The sequence below is a fragment of the Physella acuta genome, unplaced genomic scaffold, assembly GCF_028476545.2.
Source record: "Physella acuta isolate Inbredline_101_S28 unplaced genomic scaffold, ASM2847654v3 ptg000991l, whole genome shotgun sequence".
Taxonomy (NCBI): domain Eukaryota; kingdom Metazoa; phylum Mollusca; class Gastropoda; family Physidae; genus Physella; species Physella acuta.
The window spans coordinates 387,062-408,158 of NW_026732508.1; the positions used below are offsets into that span (position 1 = coordinate 387,062).

General features: G+C 33.4%; 3 protein-coding genes across 5 annotated transcripts; 2 read left to right on the forward strand and 1 right to left on the reverse strand.

Moving 5' to 3' along the window:
- Window positions 1-13,414, forward strand: LOC131954349 (speckle-type POZ protein). Its single transcript, XM_059317961.1, has 10 exons — window positions 1-166; window positions 6,017-6,214; window positions 6,385-6,506; window positions 6,918-7,069; window positions 7,593-7,720; window positions 7,842-8,019; window positions 8,329-8,384; window positions 8,735-8,857; window positions 9,031-9,173; window positions 10,081-13,414. Exons 2-10 carry the CDS (start codon window positions 6,137-6,139, stop codon window positions 10,223-10,225), a joined length of 1,125 nt encoding a protein of 374 aa, XP_059173944.1. The 5' UTR covers window positions 1-166; window positions 6,017-6,136; the 3' UTR covers window positions 10,226-13,414.
- A 1,198-nt stretch (window positions 13,415-14,612) lies between these two features.
- Window positions 14,613-18,561, reverse strand: LOC131954371 (ankyrin repeat domain-containing protein 17). 2 transcript variants are annotated; one of them, XM_059317997.1, is made up of 2 exons: window positions 18,526-18,561; window positions 14,613-17,060 (listed from the first exon to the last, which is right to left on the reverse strand). In XM_059317997.1, exon 2 carries the CDS (start codon window positions 16,968-16,970, stop codon window positions 15,777-15,779), a length of 1,194 nt encoding a protein of 397 aa, XP_059173980.1. In that variant the 5' UTR covers window positions 16,971-17,060; window positions 18,526-18,561; the 3' UTR covers window positions 14,613-15,776. The 2 variants fall into 2 exon arrangements, with proteins under 2 accessions (XP_059173980.1, XP_059173981.1); XM_059317998.1 differs by lacking the exon at window positions 18,526-18,561 and adding an exon at window positions 18,223-18,313.
- Window positions 18,562-18,680: 119 nt separating this feature from the next.
- LOC131954347 (serine/threonine-protein phosphatase 6 regulatory ankyrin repeat subunit C) lies at window positions 18,681-21,086 on the forward strand. 2 transcript variants are annotated; one of them, XM_059317958.1, is made up of 2 exons: window positions 18,681-18,813; window positions 19,658-21,086. In XM_059317958.1, exon 2 carries the CDS (start codon window positions 19,697-19,699, stop codon window positions 21,002-21,004), a length of 1,308 nt encoding a protein of 435 aa, XP_059173941.1. In that variant the 5' UTR covers window positions 18,681-18,813; window positions 19,658-19,696; the 3' UTR covers window positions 21,005-21,086. The 2 variants fall into 2 exon arrangements, with proteins under 2 accessions (XP_059173941.1, XP_059173939.1); XM_059317956.1 differs by having other exon boundaries at window positions 19,675-21,086.
- The last annotated feature ends 11 nt before the right edge of the window (window positions 21,087-21,097 follow it).

Sequence of the window (21,097 nt, forward strand, 5' to 3'; positions counted from 1 at the left end):
TTTCCAAAAGTGACATTATTGTACTGCGGCTGCGTAAAAGTATCACTAGGCTAGAGACTGCACTTTTCATTTAATTATTTTAATCAATGTTTATGTCTAAATCTACGATTTTTATCATCCAAAATGAAGGTGTGATTATACCAACCATGACATTCTAACGTTAGAGGTATACTCGGATTGGCCTTGTTTTATAAATGGGCTTGTAGTAATAAATAATGAACAAAATACCATGCAGTAAATACGATTAAAAAAGGGAAGTTCAACGCTGAAAACTGGAGAGTAGAACTTAGTGTTAATCTAACTTTCACTCTGACCAAAATTATTAGATCTAGAAGATCTAGAGAATCTAGTATCTAGGGTCTAGATTAGACTCTAGATCTATATTTTAAAAGATTCTTTTGAGCCAGCACACCTTATCATCAAGTACGGCTTTGTGAAAACGATTTGATTATTGAATAGATCTAGATCTACTAGATCTAGCTACATCCTAACTTCAAGTAACTTGGCTAGAACTAGATCTAGATCTAGACTAGATCTAGAACCAATTCAATAGGCCTACTAATTTAATTTTACTAATTTTTAACTTCCTTTTCAATGCTAGAATTAAGAATACTAACTTATTTAACTTCTAAGATACTAGAATCTAGATTATATTTAGATTCTAGATTACCTGAGAGAGAATTCTCAGAATACTGACAGATCTAGAGAATCTAGATCTAGATCTGCCCTAAAGGCCTATAATTATAGTTTATACTTATAGTAATATAGTAGTTTAGTACTATAGACTGGGTCTAATTGTCTCTAAGTGATTAAGTCAGTCACTCTGTGAGTTAAGTCAGATTGAGTTAGATCTAAGTGATGCATTTCTTATTTTTAGTTAGAACTCAGTAGACTACCCAGTAATATTAAATAGGTAAATAACATAGGCCTACTCAGTATGATACTGTTTCAATTCCAAAAGTGTTTCAAGTAGATCTAGGACTTGGCCCTAAAAGTTAATTTACTTACTTTCACTTTGTCATAACCCTGTGAATCCCTTGAGGAGTAATGGGCAGCAGACTTTGTTTTTTTGGGCAACTCTCTTTAGTTTAGACTTAAGACCATGTAAATTCTGCAACCCTTACTACTCTTTTCACAATTTTTTGCAGTCTATTTTAGGCAGGCCCACTTTTCTGTATTTAATTAGGCCTACACCCTATAGGCTTATATAGTAGGCCCACATATAAATGCTGTTTATGAGATAATTAATTAGCCTAAATTAAATTAATGCATTTCATGGAAAAGCAATGACAAGATTAGAAAACACAAAACAAAAGGTAAAGACCAAACTCATTGAGGGCTTAGGGCCTGAAGTAATTTGGTTAAAAAAAACTTCATGCTTGCGGAAAATTGTGAAAAAGTTTGAAATTTTTGGTCATGGTTTCTTATTTTCACGTATCACTATTATATTAATCATGGACATCAGAGAGTTGACAAAAATCCTTCGTTCATTACTGTTGACAGGATACAAATACTAATAGTGTTTTTGTCAAATTTAGTTTAGTTACCAAAAAATACTAAAAACATCAAACTCATCCAATCTTTAGTTTGTCAAAAACCAAACAGTCTGGTTTTTACAACCATATTTATTTTAATTACATAGTAGGCCTACATGATTTTAAAAATATTTAATAGGCCTTTTGACTATTTTCAAGTCTGTTCTTGTTGTTGTCCCTTATAAATCAGTTTCTTTTTAAAGCGTGCCAATATTGAAAACGTTTTAAGGGACCAAATGTTTTAGATTTTTTCGCTAAATCTAAAATGTACTCAATTTTCAATTTTAACATATCACTGAATGATAGACATCCATATTTAATCCATTAGACACTAATTTTGAGAGTTTTACCTCTTCTTAGACTAAATTACTTGATTTTAAATTTATTGTCACTCACAGCTATGGCATGACACACCTTTCCATTACAATCTTGCACCTATGTTATATCACCCTTATGTTTGAAGCTACCAAATAGAGGTCACATGGTCTAAAAAAAAAAAAAAACAATTTGGTTGTCATTCAGATGAAGTGTTTTTTTAAAAAGTGGCATGCAATATTTGATTTATTTTTTTCATAGACTGATAAACCTAATAGTTTTACAACCTCCAATTCATTTTTGTACTCCCTGGGCTGATATTTTAAAATTTCTATTATTTTTTTAAAGACATCAACTTTTAAATTCAGCCTTCATTCTCCAAAGCAAATTTTAAAAAGCTTTTCTGGCATTATTTAGCCCTGTCACCTATCACTTGATTCATAACGTGAAAAACCAGCCATTTTGCCATTGGTAAACATTTGTAAAGAAGGTCACTGGAACTAAGGCGAAAAATCGTCTTAAGTCATGCATCCGGTGTGGACGCCATATGGTTTTTAGCAACCAGCCACGCCTCCAGGGTAGCGTGCAATACTAAAATGTTTGCTTAGTACAAAAATATGATATAATAGATCAATGTTTAGTTTGAAATTTTTCTTATCAAACTGCAATTAAACCATTATTTAACTGCTGCTGTGTATATTATGTGGTATTTTTGGCAAAGCCCATCAAAAGCCATAACAAGCTGGCCAGGAATGTCATGTCATGTTTGCCTGTCGTCCCTACTGGGACATAGGCCGCTGACAAGAGCTTTCCAGACGTCTCTGTCCAGGGCTAGTCTCTCCAACTGTCCCCAGGTGTATCCAATCTTCTTGGTGTCTTCTTCCAGGTCACGTCTCCAGGTCTTTCTTGGTCTGCCTCTCTTCCTCCTGCCTTGTGGATTCCAGGTGAGGGCCTGTCTTGTTATGCTGGATACAGGCTTCCTGAGTGTGTGGCCAATCCATTTCCATTTTCTCTGGAGGATCTCTACTTCCACTGGCAGTTGATTTGTCCGTTGCCATAGAACATCATTTCTGATGGTTTTAGGCCAGCGAATTCGCAGGATCTTTCTGAGACATGCGTTTATAAATGATTGTATTTTCTTCTTATTTATAGCAGTTATTCTCCATGTCTCAGCTCCATAGAGTAAAACAGGTTTTACTAGTGTGTTGAAGATCCGGATTTTTATTCTAAGGGTTAAATCTCCCGAACCCCAAACATTTTTTAGTTGGTTGAAGACTGCTCTTGCCTTACCCATCCTTATTTTTATGTCTGCTTCTGTCCCACCCTGCTTATCAACAATACTTCCAAGGTAGGTGAATCTATCCACTTCTTCTAGGGCTTCTTCTGCCAGTGTTATAGGGTTGTTGTTTGATGCATTGACTTTGAGAACTTTACTTTTCCCTCTGTGGATGTTCAGACCCAGGCTTGTAGAAAAATTTGCAACCCTGTTGGTTTTATCCTGCATTTGCTGTTGTGTGTGAGAAAGGAGGGCCAGGTCGTCAGCAAAGTCCAGGTCATCCAGCTGGCTCCACAATGTCCACTGTATACCGTTTCGCGTTTTCTCTGTTGACATCTTCATAACCCAGTCTATGGCCAGTAGGAACAGGAATGGTGAAAGTAGGCAACCCTGCCTTACTCCGGTCCGTACTGGGAAGGCCTCTGTAGTCTGTTGGCCATGCACTACTCTACACTTGAGACCTTCATATGAAGACATAATAATGTTGACTATTTTCTGTGGCACCCCGTAGTGTCTCAACAATTTCCACATTGACTGCCTATCCAGGCTATCAAAGGCCTTCTCATAGTCTATGAAATTAATATAGAGAGATGAGTTCCACTCTTGGGTCTGTTCAATGATGATGCGCAGGGTAGCAATTTGGTCTATGCATGACCTTTCCTTCCTAAAGCCCGCCTGTTGATCTCGAAGCTGGGGATCTATGGCTTCCTTCATTCTGTTTAATAATATTCTGTTGAAGACTTTGCCTGGGATGGACAAAAGTGTTATCCCTCTATAGTTAGAGCATGCACTAAGATCGCCTTTCTTTGGAAGCTTTATGAGTAGTCCCTCCTTCCACTCCTCTGGTATTTGTTCATCTTCCCAGATTTTCTTGAAGAGTGTGTATAGTAGTGTGGTGCTAGTTTCTATATCTGCTGTCAGTGCTTCTGCCGGTATACCATCTATTCCTGGAGCCTTCCAATTTTTCAGCTGCTTTATAGCTCTATGTATCTCTTCTTTTGAAGGTGGGTTGCAGTCTATAGGGAGGTCACTTTCAGCTGGTGGTATGTCTTGCGTGCACTCTGGTGTTGGTCTATTCAGTAGTTCTTCAAAATGTTCCACCCATCTCTTCATCTGTCCTTCCGCATCAGGTATTGTCTTTCCATCTTTGGTTTTCACTGGCCTCTCTGGCTTACTGTACTTACCAGATATCTTCTTAATTGTATTGTACACGTCCCTAATATTACCATGGTACAGTGCTTCTTCCGCTTCTCTTGCCAGCAGTTCCAAATAGCTCCGTTTGTCTTTCCTTATGTGTTTCTTTACATTTTTGTTCGTTTCGGTGTATTCTTCCAGTGCTTTTAATTTCGTAGCCCGTGTGCGGCTGTTGTTTAATGTTACCTTCTTTCTTTTTCTCTCTTCAATAATTTTCATGGTATCTGCTGATATCCATTCCTTCGCTTGTCTTTTGATAGGGCCTAGCACTTCTTCGCATGTTGATGTTAATATACTTTTAGTTTTTTCCCATGTTTCCTCTATCGTCTCTTCTTCTATTAGTTCTTGTAGTACCTGGAACCTATTGGACATATGAAGTTTAAATTCGTTGAGTTTAGATGGGTCCTTTAGCAGGCCTGTGTTGTACCTGTATTTCCTTTTGTTTTCCAACATGTTTTTCTTCAGCTTGAGTTTTACTTTAGCTACCAGTAGGTGATGGTCTGAAGCAACATCAGCTCCTCTCTTGACGCGTACATCCTGAAGTGATCTCCTGAACTTTTTTATGATACATATATGGTCTATCTGGTTTTCTGTAGATAGGTCGGGTGATACCCAAGTAGCTTTATGTATCCTTTTATGATGAAAGAGACTACCACCAATGACTAAATTATTTGTGGCACACAAGTCAGCAAATCTTTCTCCGTTTTCGTTCATCTCACCTAAACCCTGCTGTCCCATACATTCTTCATATCCTCTGTTGTCGCTTCCAATCTTAGCATTGAAGTCGCCCATGAGTATAAGGATGTTTCTTCTTGGGCGGTTCTGGATAATGGTCATTAGCCTGTTGTAGAATTCGTCTTTGTCCTCCTCTTTGCTGTCATTTGTTGGGGCGTAGGCCTGTATTATGTCCATGTTTATTCGTCTTATTTTAGTTTTAAAGGTAGCTGTTATGATCCGCGGGCAGTGTGCCTCCCATCCAATGAGAGCCCTTTGTGCTTGATTTGATAGCATGAGTGCAACTCCTTGAGTATGTGGTGCATTTTCATCCTCATGACCTGAGTACAGCAGTAGCTCTCCTGATATCAGCCTTTTTTGTCCTGAGCCAGTCCACCTTGATTCGCTGACACCCAGGATAGCTATTTTATAAACCTAATAGTTTTACAACCTCCAATTCATTTTTGTACTCCCTGGGCTGATATTTTAAAATTTCTATTATTTTTTTAAAGACATCAACTTTTAAATTCAGCCTTCATTCTCCAAAGCAAATTTTAAAAAGCTTTTCTGGCATTATTTAGCCCTGTCACCTATCACTTGATTCATAACGTGAAAAACCAGCCATTTTGCCATTGGTAAACATTTGTAAAGAAGGTCACTGGAACTAAGGCGAAAAATCGTCTTAAGTCATGCATCCGGTGTGGACGCCATATGGTTTTTAGCAACCAGCCACGCCTCCAGGGTAGCGTGCAATACTAAAATGTTTGCTTAGTACAAAAATATGATATAATAGATCAATGTTTAGTTTGAAATTTTTCTTATCAAACTGCAATTAAACCATTATTTAACTGCTGCTGTGTATATTATGTGGTATTTTTGGCAAAGCCCATCAAAAGCCATAACAAGCTGGCCAGGAAAAAGAGAAAAAAATTTATGGAGTTGTTTTTATTTTGCATTAAAATAGTTTTTTTTTCTAATTTAGGTATTCTTTCCAATTAAATTGCTGTCTTGATACAGTTTTCTTTGGGAGGTATTCATTTAAACCGGCAAACTGACGGACCAAGGTGACAACGAGACGTCATCGTCTCCTGATAATTCAAGGATGGCGGTGTGTCGAGTGCCAACACCGCCTCCTCCAGATGTGTCTTGCCCCGTTGCTGACAATTGGTGTTACACACAAGTAAACATTTTTTTTTTAATTTAGGATTTTTTGTAAAAATAGTAAATACTTTTTTTTTGGGTAGCTTTTGTGGTTAAGTTCAGAAAATAATTCATTACTATTGTTCATAATATCCACAGCTAGTTTATTTTATGATTGATGATATAACTATTTTTTTCCCCCATCAACAGGTTAAAGTAATCAAATTTTCGTACATATGGACCATTAACAATTTTAGTTTTTGTAGAGAAGAAATGGGAGAAGTATTAAAGAGTTCGACATTTTCAGCAGGAGCAAATGACAAGCTTAAGTGGTAAGAGTTTTGTTATAAAATATGTTAGCCACTTGTTCTGTAATATGATGGTGAAAATTTTCCAGTTTTCTTTTAACTATACTATGACCATTGTTCAATCATAAAGAAAGATTGTACTAGACAACTAAAGTACTCTAAATGTCCATTGGGAATATGGAGTACAGTTCATCTGTTTCTTCTACTTCAGTGTTGAATGGATTGATTATTCACTAATGCCCTAATGCTTGTACTTTTTAATAGTCAGAATACATTAGATTTCAGTCTACTCAGATACGCAATACATACCCATACTGGAGTTTGAATTTTAGACTTATTAGTTTAATGACTTTTTTAACTGCTCCCTTATTTACTATTCTGTAGTCTTTAGGATGCTGTGATTAATGCTTAACCCAACAATATATTCCCATGCAGGTGTTTGCGAGTGAACCCCAAAGGACTAGATGAGGAGAGTAAGGATTACTTATCTCTTTACCTTCTTTTGGTCTCATGTAATAAAAGTGAAGTTCGAGCAAAGTTCAAATTTTCCATTTTAAATGCAAAAAGGGAAGAAACCAAAGCAATGGGTAAATATTCATACCTCCTTTATTAGTTTTGCTAAGTACATTTAAATGTATAATACCAACTTAAGAGATTAATTGTTAAAAGCAAATTGTCTAGTCTGGATACAATTAATCAAGTTTTAAACTTAGGACATATTTAAAAACTTTATTGTATCACTAAAACTTATTTAATTAATGTTATTAATGATTTAAATGTAAAAGTTCCTTTTTCAAACCTGACGGTCTATATGGCAAGTGAAGTTGAGTTCACTTGTTTCTGTGACCTTGGCATATGAAGAGATAGTGTGGTCAGTACTATGCCAAGCCGCCTTTACTTTCCCTAACGTGAGTTAGGTACCCATCAGAGTTGGGTGGACTCAGGGACGGTCTACTGACTTGAACCCGGTTTCGAACTCGAGACTTACGGGTTAGCAGTCCAACTCTCTACTGCTAGACCACTCCGTCCCATTTAAATGTAATATATTATGTAAATGTTTACGAGATAATCTGTTAAGTCAAAATGGCTGATCAAAGTTTTCATTCACAGAAAGTCAACGAGCATACAGATTTGTACAGGGAAAAGACTGGGGGTTTAAAAAGTTTATTCGACGAGACTTTCTTATGGACGAAGCAAATGGTTTATTACCTGATGACAAGCTAACAATATTTTGTGAGGTAAGTGGAAAAAAATCACATATAGTTGTAAGATACATTTTTTTATAAACATAGTTGTCCAGATTTTAAGAGATTTTACATTTCTTTAACTGTTTTTTTTTTTTCCAAAAATATATTTTAGGTTAGCGTAGTTGGTGACACAGTTAACGTATCTGGTCAGTCAAATTGCACTCCGGTTAAAGTGCCAGAGTGCAGGCTTAGTGAAGACTTGGGACAGCTGTTTGATCGTTCATCCTTCAGTGATGTCACGTTATGTGTGGGAGGTCGAGAATTTCTAGCACACAAAGCTATATTAGCTGGCAAGTATTTTACTCACCATTTATAAGCTATTTTTTGAACTATTAATTTAGTTATCCTTCAGCTAATTTTTTTTTAAATAACCACATCCTTTTTTCAATAAAGCAGCTAATTATACCATTTTCTAGAGTGCAGACTAGACTACACTGTTTTGTGATTTATTATGTGTGAGGTAAAAGGATGAGTTTAAAAGGAAAAGAAAAACTAAACCTCATTGTGGTGCCAAAGCCACCACTATTGTTTTTTTTAACTCAAATCTTTTGTATTAAATTGAGCCTAAATTTATTTAATTTAATCATTTTCTATTCCAGCAAGGTCTCCTGTATTCAATGCCATGTTTGAACATCAAATGTCAGAAAGTAAACAGGTGTGTACGCTTAGCAGATTAGAATTTATATTTTACAGAATGGTTTTACATGCTTATTCCACAATATTTTACATACCAGCGTATGATACAATTTTCATTGAATTTTCCTATTAAAGAAAGTATTTTTTTTTTTACTAATTTATGCTAAAATAAGTCAATATTCCCATTACCCTTATTCTTTGTTAAACTAAACTGTTACTTTGCAGTTATATAGTATTACAATCCTAATAATCTGCAAATGAATTATAATTATAAAATCTGTGATTTTTTAAAATTTTTTTTTTTTTTTTTTTTTTTTTACTTATTTTTTATATTTTGTATTTTTTTAATTGTTAAAAATGTTTTTTCAGAATCGAGTTGATATTCAAGATGTTGATCATGAAGTGATGAGAGAAATGTTAAGATTTACTTACACAGGGAAGGCCCCAAACCTCGACAAGATGGCAGATGATCTTCTAGCTGCAGCAGATAAGGTATTTCTCACCTTATTTCTCTAAAACTAAAACATTACACATATGTGCTAAGAACTGTGATGCAACATTTTTTTACTTTTACATATTGCTTTGTACTAAATGGCTAGTTATAATGATTCATTAATGAAGATGTTAAAAACCATAGTTGTAAACTTGGTATGATCATATTTCAGTACGCTTTAGAAAGACTTAAAGTCATGTGTGAGGAGGCGTTATGCTCAAATCTTACGATAGAAAATGTTTGTGACATTCTGGTGTTAGCAGATCTACACAGTGCGGAACAGTTGAAAACTCATGCCATTGATTTTATAAATAGGTGGGTGTAATTTTTATCACTAAATACATTAGTTTTTGGAGTTTCTTATTCCAGTGGTTAAATTCACGGTTACCTAAAGGCCACTATATCTACATTATCAACAAGTGCTTATTGAGTATTTTACAACTTGTATTTAGAATAGTGGGGTTGTATGATTGAATAATGGGGAACATTTTTACTCTGAATATCTCATGTTTAATTCAGTGTATAAAATTTTTATCTATGAATCTCATTCACCATCATAAGTTACCCATCCTAGAACTTCTTAAGCTAATTTGGCATAAAACAAGCCAATCCATTACATCAAATCTCAACACCAGTATATCACCTTATGCAATGTGTTATCACATCTCATCAATGTTTTTAATGCTTCTATTACTCTGTATACCTTGATAAATATGAATTTATTTAATTTACATTCCTTCAAAAGTACATACATTTATCAGTGGCTTATGTATAAAATGGCCTTGTCCAGTGTGCCCCTTTATAAAATTAAGCTTTATTATTATTACTTCTCTGCTCTTTGGATCATCATTTCTGAAGTACTGTTTAAAAAAAATTATTGAAGTAATGAGATATTTTTTGGCTTTTCATTTTTACTAATTATCATTTCTATTTGTATATTATCTTATAACATTCATTTTACTTAAACTTCATGTATGATTAAGTTTTTAATGTTCTTTTTTTAATATTGTAAACCAGGTGTTGAGCATTTTAATTGTTTTAAAGTTTATTATGGTCCATGTAGCTTGAACCTAAAAAAAGAGCAAGTTTCTCATGATACATCCATAGATTTTAAAAGCTTTTAAAATGCTCTTCTTGATATTTGTGATAGTTCATTTAATTAGTCAATTGAAAATGACCCCTCAATCATAGTCAAGCATTAATTTTTCTTCCATTATTTTAGCCATGCAACAGATGTGATGGAGACAACAGGGTGGAGATCTATGATTCAAGCACATCCACACCTCATTGCTGAAGCTTTCCGGGCCTTGGCCAGCCAACAAAGCCCACCTCTTGGTCCACCGAGGAAAAGGATCAAACAGGCTTAATAATAATTCATTCTTTTGTTGAATTATGTATTATTATCATGCTTGTATGATTTTTCTCAATGCATTTTTATTGAGCATCTGCATCAGATCAAATGTGAGACTATTTCACTCTTGTAATGTAATTCTAGAGCCAACAGAACTAGCCCTTTCTTTTTTATTTAAAAAAGCATGTAATGACAGTGTAAAAGCAGATAATGTCTCACTGCTAGACATTCCAGAGTTTCCAGACCCACTGTACAGCCACTATAATGTACCATTCTACCTCACTACTAGCCTCATCATAGACATGCTTTGGTTTGCCTTATGTATTAAAGACCAAGTGAAGTAACATCCTAACTTTTCTTTTAGATGAAGTTTCTTTAAATTAATAGTAGCAAGATGTTTAAAACTTCCGACACCGCCTTCAGAGAAAAATAAATTTCACCTGGTCTTTATGTTATTTTGAAATTTATTTGGCTGTGGGTGATTTTTAGACAAGTGATCTGGTGCAGATGGGTCGAGATATGGTTTTACTATGAGTTATTTCTGCTGCAATCTAGACTCATTCAAATGTCCTTCATCAGACGGTTCAATGAAATGTTAAAAGAGTTGTGTATATATGTTCAAAGTTAATTAATCACAAGCATGTGCTGCAGTAGAAGATGCATTAGCACATGGGTTGTGTCAAATATTCAAATGTATAAATTGTCCCATAAACCTGACAATATGCTGTTTACAAACTGCATTTTCATAAAATGAAAGGGCTGTGTGCATAGATATTGTAAATACATGTTTGCATGAATGGCTTCTGAATTCATCTGTAGGTGTGATTGATTTATGCATACAATAGCAACCTTTTAGTGCAGAGCTTTATATATATTAACGGCATTACTTTATTTTGATAAGGTATTATGCCGCAAAATATAATTAATACAATATATTTTTCAGTTGCAACAAAATTTGTTTTAATTACCATTACATTGATTCTTTTTTTTAGAATTACTCATAAAAATATTTAAAATGTTGAAATTATATAAAGTATTAAGTTGTTGAAACAAATATTAAAACATTTGATTTAAAGTGCAGTTTGACCAGTACTATGTACCTCAAAGCTTAAATACGATCTAAGCCAGTTGGTCACAATTCATCCCCCAAAAATTGCCCTGTGAAAGTACTTTGTAATTTGCCGATTTTTTTCATATGCTTTAACTGTCACATAATGTACTGTTGTCAAGTCTGCTAAACAGCCACGGTTTTCCAGTCTGTTTTCATGACTCTGTGTCAGTGATTTTTTTTCATGGTGTGATATTATGCAACTTATAATTGTTCTTAAAATATGAAACAGATATTCACCCTTCATCTCATCAGAATGGACAGATAGTTTTTCATTTGTATTTAAACATTTCAGAAAAGGCATGTTCTCTTGATTTCATTGTAAAATCTTTTGGCCACAGCTTGGGGAGCAGGGATTTTTCTGCCATTATTTATTACTTGTACATTGTCTTCAGATATGTGGTTTTTGCTACAATTTGTTTGCAGTTACAAAGATACAACTGCATTACACTTGGTCCATATTAAAATTGTTTTTAAAAACAAAATGAACACTCCATGTTTATATTTCTGACATGGAGGTTATGGCTGGAAGAGGACCTCCACATTACCCATCAATTCCACATTTAGAGAGTTTGATATGAAATGTTTATAAATTTTTTGATAAGTGCTGTATGTACAATTTGACCGATATTTTTTGCTTCATTTACATTGCAACTTCATTGATAATAAAAATCAACTTGTAAAAATAAAGGAGAGAATTAGAGCTATTTTGTTGACTTTAGAATAGTGTGATAATTTCACAAAACTTAAAATCACAAATATTAAGAATAGTTTCATTTTTTAATAATGCAGGTTTTCCCATCCTTTAAATTATTTTCAGTATGTCTGATGTTATGCCTGATTATTATATTTGGGGAGTCTGCATTAAGTTCAAGTGATGATTCTTTTTTGAAGGATTATGTTATGTCCATTTGAAATTTTTGCTCTATAATTAAAATTCATAAAATAATGTGTTAGTTGTTAATTTAATAACCTGTTTTTGTTTGGTTTTCTTTTATAGTTAAGCTCAGTTGAGAAATGCTTTGATCCTTAATCTATGTTTACAAATATTTCATTATGGTAAGTTTCCAGAAAGCTGTTGAAGTGTTAGTAATCAGTTCCTATATATTAATTATTCTTCAACAGCAAGCTTTATCTTGTTCATATTTATCATAATATTGTATATAGAACAATGGGAAAGTTGGCCACTTGCTCTAAATTTCTTAATAGTAATGGTTAGTTGAATATGGGACTCTGAGGAGTGTTCACTACATGCAGCTGTTAGTAGTACTAGTTAGTTTGTCAGTTTACTAGGTGATGTGATAGGTCTCACCAAGCCATTTCCAATTATAATTTTTCTTGTGAATCCATTTGATTACAATCATGAGTATGATGGTAAGAATAATGATTTAATTGATGCTTTATAGCATGTTTTCATTTAATTATTTCTGTACTGTGGATAAGCTAAAGTGGCCAGATTTCACCTGAGCAGGCTTGTTTATATTTATTTTTTTAAAAAATGTTACAGTTAAATTCTTACAGTTTAAGCCAAAAATGTTACATTAAAATAAAGATTTTGGAATTTAGGGATTCTTTTGTTACTTCCCATGCCTTTTGACATTTATACAAAATTTTCTTTAATTATATCAATCAAATATAAGTTTGGGTTAGTAAGCCAGAAGATGGAACTGATTGAGGGGTTCCACTTTGATTCGATTAAAGACGTGAAAAAAGTTTGTTTAATATTATCCTGATTAAGCATAACTACATAAAATACCATATCTTAAGTTATGATAGGTTTGTCCAAGTAACTAGCCTCTTTGAGACACAGGTTCAAGGACTTGATGTTTGGTCATGCATTTAATTTTTTTCTTTCAGCTGTGTTAGCTGGGGAAAGAAAGTTTAAATTTGATGTACAGATAATAAATGAATTTAGGCAAAAGAACATTTCTGTGTTTTATGTATTCTTTGTGCAAGCTTATGGAGTCAAGTCATGATAAATCCACTTGAGTTTTATCAATTTGTGTATTGTATTACATTTCATGTACAAGTTCATTGTGTTTTTTAAACAAAGTAAATATGACCTCTTGACATCTTTGGATATAAACAAAATGTTTACCAAATATCTTGAACAATTTTTTTTGTGTTGGTATTGTTTGGATGTTTAAGGTTTTGTGTGTTATAAAACATGTCTCAGTGTTTGTTATTTTTTGGTCATGCTTGTCTAATCACACATCTTAGGTCATACTTGTATAGTCACACATCTTAGGTCATAGTTGTCTAGTCACACATCTTAGGTCATACTTGTCTAGTCAACCATCCTAGGTCATACTTGTCTAGTCACACATCTTAGGTCATACTTGTCTAGTCACACATCTTAGGTCATACTTGTCTAGTCACACATCCTAGGTCATACTTGTCTAGTCACATCTTAGGTCATACTTGTCTAGTCATACATCTTAGGTCATACTTGTCTAGTCACACATCTTAGGTCATACTTGTCTAGTCACATCTTAGGTCATACTTGTCTAGTCACATCTTAGGTCATACTTGTCTAGTCACATCTTAGGTCATACTTGTCTAGTCACATCTTAGGTCATACTTGTCTAGTCACACATCTTAGGTCATACTTGTCTAGTCACACATCTTAGGTCATACTTGTCTAGTCACACATCTTAGGTCATACTTGTCTAGTCAACCATCCTAGGTCATACTTGTCTAGTCACACATCTTAGGTCATGCTTGTCTAGTCACACATCTTAGGTCATGCTTGTCTAGTCACACATCTTAGGTCATACTTGTCTAGTCACACATCTTAGGTCATACTTGTCTAGTCACACATCTTAGGTCATACTTGTCTAGTCACACATCTTAGGTCATACTTGTCTAGTCACACATCTTAGGTCATACTTGTCTAGTCACACATCTTAGGTCATACTTGTCTAGTCACACATCTTAGGTCATACTTGTCTAGTCACACATCCTAGGTCATACTTGTCTAGTCACACACCTTAGGTCATACTTGTCTAGTCAACCATCCTAGGTCATACTTGTCTAGTCACACATCCTAGGTCATACTTGTCTAGTCACACATCCTAGGTCATACTTGTCTAGTCACACATCTTAGGTCATACTTGTCTAGTCACACATCCTAGGTCATACTTGTCTAGTCACACATCTTAGGTCATACTTGTCTAGTCACACATCTTAGGTCATACTTGTCTAGTCACACATCTTAGGTCATACTTGTCTAGTCACACATCTTAGGTCATACTTGTCTAGTCACACATCCTACTGACACAGTGTTTCATACTTTTGAAAAACTAACTTTAATGTACAACATAGAGTAAATAACGTCACCTTTAAATAAACATACTCAACAAGAGTGAGTATAGTATATACACTTTTTATTTCAATTAAATTGTTATATGACATACACCTTGTGATATGAACATTCTTTAAAATACAGGAAGCACTTGTTTAAAACTACATAAAACAATCAGAAGATTGTATAGTTTTAGTTTTTGAATATTGGATAGCTTATGATACCATGGAGTATTAAAGGAAAAAAATGTAGAATAATACTATGTAAAATACCCTTTCAGACTTGATAGCTTACACTTTGAGGGCTGATGAGCTATCATGTTCTTTGCCCTTAGCATAGGAAAGGATGTGTCGTCAGCACCGGCGCAGCTAGTTTCCAAGGCTTAAAAATAGGTTCATATAAGACTCTTTAATTAAAGCCTGGAGGACTTAAAGACATTTTACAGCCAGTAACCAATTGAGACAAAGGTTAGTTCTGCCGCTTAACAATGGTTTCCAATTTTAATATAATAACTGAGTCAACTACTATATGGCGTGTAACAAGTTGAAATGTAATACTCAACAGAGTTGGAGGAAATCCAATATTGCAATTAAGAATGAAGAAGAAAATATAATTACACAAATATATTTTTGTAAACTTTTCACAATACATGCATCAACAAAATTTTTTTTTCTAAATCTAATTAATAAAATAAAGCTGTTGAACATTATTTGGAAATCAGCTTTCAGAAACATGAAAAGGGAAAACAGACTTCTAAACTTTCTGGTTTGGATTTCTAAACATTTTCTAATATTTTTTTAAAGTTTGGAAAGGTCAAATACAAATAACATGTGACAGCATCTTGTGTCTAATACAAATAACAAAAATTGGAGTCTAATTGCAATCTGCAAAATCTACATATTTCAATTCAAATGAGGCTTGTTTGTATATTGTAGTTAAGCAGATACATGAATGATTAACACCCTTTATTTCATACATCAATCACAAACCCTTTACTATAAAAGAACTAGCTCTTCTCTGTTTTGGGATAAATCTAGTAAAGCCAAGAAAAATACCTAAATAAGCAAATTTTATAATGAAAATAAGTTTTATTGAATTCAATTACTAAACAGTAAATAGATTTATATTATTGACTGCACTAAAGAAAAGAAGTCTTTATTCCTTTATTTTATAGCCACCATCCAAACAATCACTGCAACCGCATGGCTCTATCTCATAATCAGGAGATAATGGAATATTATGCCAGCTGTTAATACAAAGGTGTTTGAGTTGGCTTCCTTCCACCTTTTCAGTAAGTATCTCTGGTCTATCTGAAAGGTATTTAAGAATATCCAGGAGTTCTTTGCTGTTCTCCATTGCCTCTAGTTTCAACTTAAGTCCTTTATCATTCAGTAAATGATGCATATCATATGAAGAGAAGAATCTATTACATATAAAGTAAAGTGCAATGTCTTTATATTCTGACAATAATGCAACACACAGAGGTGAAATCTCTGAACTATAAAAATCAAATGGAAAATATGACTGCTCCACACATTGCCTGTCAATAGGTAGAACATTGTTGATTAACATTCTGCGCACAATTTTATTTTTATTTTGTGCAACCATAATATGCAAAAATACAGAATCATTTTTTATCTCCAAGTTGGAAGAGGATGTAAGAATCTGTTCAATAAGATCATAATCCTTTATGCTTTGTTCTAAAGCCAAAGTTAAAGCAGTCTTTTCATCATTACCCACAATGTTCAAGTCAACATTCTTGTTCAGCAATATCCTAGCCAGGGCATAAAACCCTCTTTTGATGGCATGCATGAGAGGAGAATACCCCATTTCAGATTCAACAGCATTAAGATCAACAGCATAATTCAAGTCGACTAGCCTTTTTACACCCTCACCATAATCATGTTTACAAGCATAATGTAAAGCTGTATTTCCTGTGTTATCCCTCTTGTTTAAATCTTGTAGAGTTTTGTTTATCAAGTACTGAAAACACTCAGAACTGTTGCCCCATTGGGCAGACAACATCAAAGCATTGGTGCCGTATGTATCAGTGCAGCTCATATTGGCACCAGCCTCACACAGAATTTGGAGGCAGTTAAAATAACCTTTGTCAGCAGCATACATGGCAGCTGTCATGCCTGTTACATCACGGTGATTCACATCAGCTTTGTACTCAATACAAATTCTTACACATTCAATTTTATTCATGTTAGTCGCTTGTATTAGGCCATTGTTAAGAGCAGTCCTGCTGATTAGGTTTGTCTTTAAATTGGCATTTAGCAATTCCCTTACTCTATTTTCTCTTCCAGATTTAATTGCTAAAAGGAATGCATCTTCATTGCTGGCCATTTTCCAGTGTTACACTGAGTGTAAATGATTTAAATAAATACTGATACTTGAGTAAAATGACTTCTTTGTTAAAGTATTTAGCTGCGAGTTCTGGAATGAAACAAAATTTTCAAAATTAAACATTCTGCATACATTTACCTGTTCCCCTTATTATGCTTTATGGAATGTATTGTCAAAATATTTTATAAATTGATGAAACATTGTAGAGCCTATCACTTTATAAACTTTGGCATGAATGTCATAAGTTCTAATTTTAATTGAACTAAAATTTCCTGTTCTTCAACTACAAAGTTGGCTTTAACAAAAGTTTCAAATAGCAGAAAAAAAACAAATGTCAATTAATATCAACATGAATTTTTTAAATACACCAATATTTTTAAATGAACTGTTATAGCTGTTAAACAGAGAAATGACATGAGCTATTTGATGTTTTTAATACTTTGAACTTTCCCTGGCAACATATGATATTGTAATATTAGCTATTACTATTAGCCCTATTAGTAGGCCTACTATAATAGTTAATTATTATTAAAGATGTGATAAATCTATTCAATATAATTATAATATAGACCTATACATTATAAATATAGTCAGAACAGGCCCTAATTGCTATAGTAATTAATAATAGTAATAATAGTTTATTCGTTTGACTGGCATAGAGTGGATCAGTGTTTCTTCCAGACTTTTTTTTCCAGACTTTGGCCAACAAATAAACAATTGAATAGATTAGGAATTTCAGTCAGCACTAAGTAATATGTAACAACTAACTCTAACTCAGTGGCGTAGCGAGGTTGGGTGTCACCCGGTGCGGCACTTAATGGTGTCACCCCCAGAGGCGTAGCGACCAACTTTCAATTTGCACCCCCCCCTCAAACTTTTGATTTGCACCCCCCTCCCCCCCCACTCAACCTTTCAATTTGCACCTCTTAAAAGACAATTTAACACTCGAATTAATCACTTAATTAAGTGGAATTATCATTTTTCTCTATATATTTTGCTTATTTTTTGCTTTGGTGTCACCCCCCTAAATGTTGTCAACTTGTGCGTTCCACACCCCCCACCCCTCGCTACGCCTTTGCTCTAACTATTATTACTAACACTGTTGAGTGTAGTGAGCGTAGTGTAACTGATCTAGACTATTATTATTAGGTCTGATCTCTACACTCTCTCTCTACAGCTAGATCTAGAACCAAGTAGTTTAGTTAAGCATAATCAGTGGTTATATTATAATTTAGATCTAGACCTATCTAACCTTTGCACAATGTACAATTATAAATTTTTAAACTGTTGTGATGAGACACGAGAAACTGAAATTGCAAGCCAAGTGACAGGGGGAAATGATGGTTGATCATGATCACTACACTAATGCTGTTCAAAATAGTTAATCTAATAGGTAATAGAATAGTTAATAAATAATAGATTTCTAGATCTCATTATTTTACTATGACTAGATTATATAGATCTAGATGTTGGATAACAAATTAAATATATTTTTATTAAGTTAATAATTTATTAATATTTTTAGGCTAGCACACTCATTTTTAATTTCTCTAACCTCAGTAGCTTGGTTAAAAAATGGACATTGCCCAGATATCTAGATCTTGATTTACTTGGATTCTGAAAGTTTGATCTGGAAAGTCACACATAACCTATTTTCTGAAATCGGAAAATCCCACAAAATCTCAAAGGTTTATTAATAGATTTAGGCTAAAATGCCATCACGTACGACGGCTAGTTCAAAGAATGATTAGAAATAGATTAGTCTCTAGATCTAGATAAGTTTTAGTTAGTATGTTATAAACTTAGAGAAACATCTGTCTATTTTTGTAAATTTGGCTATGGTGTAAGTTTGATTGTTTTTACCATACTTATAGTCTTATACTATAAGTATTTAAGTACTATATTAAATTAATCTATTAAGTTACAGTGTACACGTATACTACTACTACACTACTACTAGATCTAGATCTAGACTCTTTTTACTATACTATAACATACATTAAAACATATTTTGAGTAATAACTTTAAGTTAAGTAACTCATAATAGAACACAGTCTATCTATATTCTATCTATAAATACTATATGACTATATAATTATAATAGATCTAGTTACTAATCAACTCTAGTTTAACTGTAAATTATCTAGGCCTATGTATATATATATATTATATATATATATATATATATATATATATATATATATATATATATATATATATATATATATATATATATATATATATATATATATATAATGTATATATATATATATAATGTATATATATATATAATGTATATATATATATAATGTATACATATAATGTATATACATATAATGTATATATATATATAATGTATATATATATATAATGTATATATATATATATATATATATATATATATATATATATATATATATATATATATATATATATATATATAAATATATATATATATATATATATATATATATATATATATATATATATATATAAATATATATATATATATATATATATATATATATATATATATATGTATATTATATTATATACACACTAGATATAAGTTAAGAGTTATTAATTCAGATCTAATTTCTATAGTTTTATGAATGTGTTACTATGTTACTGTTACCAAGTTTTAGTCTTACATTTCTTTGCTTTACTATTACAATATTATTGACCAGATCTACTTTCTGCTGAGACAACACATCAAACAAAAAATAATGCAAGACAAGGAAAGACTGTTTAAAGCCATCAGAGATGGTAAATCAGAGCTTGTTAATTGGCTATTAGACACTGGCCTTAGCCCTGACAGTAGACTGGATGATGAGCAAAAAACACCAGCTGTGATTTATTCATTGAAATGTTCAAAACTAAAATGCCTTCAAATTTTGCTTGAACACAAGGCTACAGTGGATGCCCCAGATGAAATGAGAATGACAGCTGCCATGTATGCTGCTGATACTGGTAAATTGGAATACCTCAAGCTTCTTCAGAAGTTTGGTGCCAATGTAGATAAATCTGATTCAGAGGGAGTTACAGCTTTAATGCTGTCATCTCAGTCTGGTAAAATAGAATGCGTCCAGTTCTTGCTGGGCGAAAAAGTGGATATAAATAAAAAAGACAGAATGGGTAAATCTGCTATTTTTTATGCTGCTGGACAAGGTGAAGTACAATGTCTCCAGCATTTGATTGACAAGAAGGCGGAGATTAATTTCTGTGATCACAATCAATATTCTGCACTTATGCATGCACTAAAACTTGGGGAGCTTGAGGCAGCACAGTTACTGATTGATAACAATGCGGATGTAAACTTTGTTGGTTTGGATGGAAAAACAGCCTTTACTTTAGCTTATTACAACAGCTTGGGTGATTACAGCATCATTGAAGATCTACTTCTGCACGGTGCAGATTTAAACTTGTCACCAGAAGATCAATCTTTTTTACACATCATGGTGGCAAAAAACCATCGAACAATTGTAAGGCGTATGGTGATAAATGGCTGCCCTCCTACTGATAGACGATGCTCTGATAACTGCTTCAGGTTCAATCACCACAAAGTACCCATTTCTCCATTGTGTGTTGCTCTACTAAGTGGCAATGATGATATAGCTCGTTATTTCATAATCAACAGATATTTTACATCATATGACTTGTTTCACTTAGCTAAGGACATAGAATTTTACCAAAAAATAAATACGTCAGAAGATAATGAAATATCCCTGTTAGTTGAATACCTTGAAGGATTTTCCTATCCACTTCAGGATATTTGTTTAGTGGCTGTACGTACATTGCTCAATGCAACACCATCAAGCATGTCACAAAAAGCTTCAGTGCTCTCGAGGTGGAAACTTCCTGAAAGCATCCAGCGCCAGTTGCTGTTTACAGAGCCATCCTCAAGTCTGTGCGTTCAGTGTTGGCAAGCCATTTCACTAGAACGAGACCAGAGCATAGAAATTTGCAACTGCAGTGACTGTGAAATAGAACGATCAATACAAGGCAGCACCAGTGGTTTTAAAATAAAACATTGATTCTTTTCTTTAAAGCCTGAATGACATGATAGCAGCCATCAATTTGCAGTTTGCCTCCTAGAACCAAAACCTCTAAATTATGAACAGGAAAAA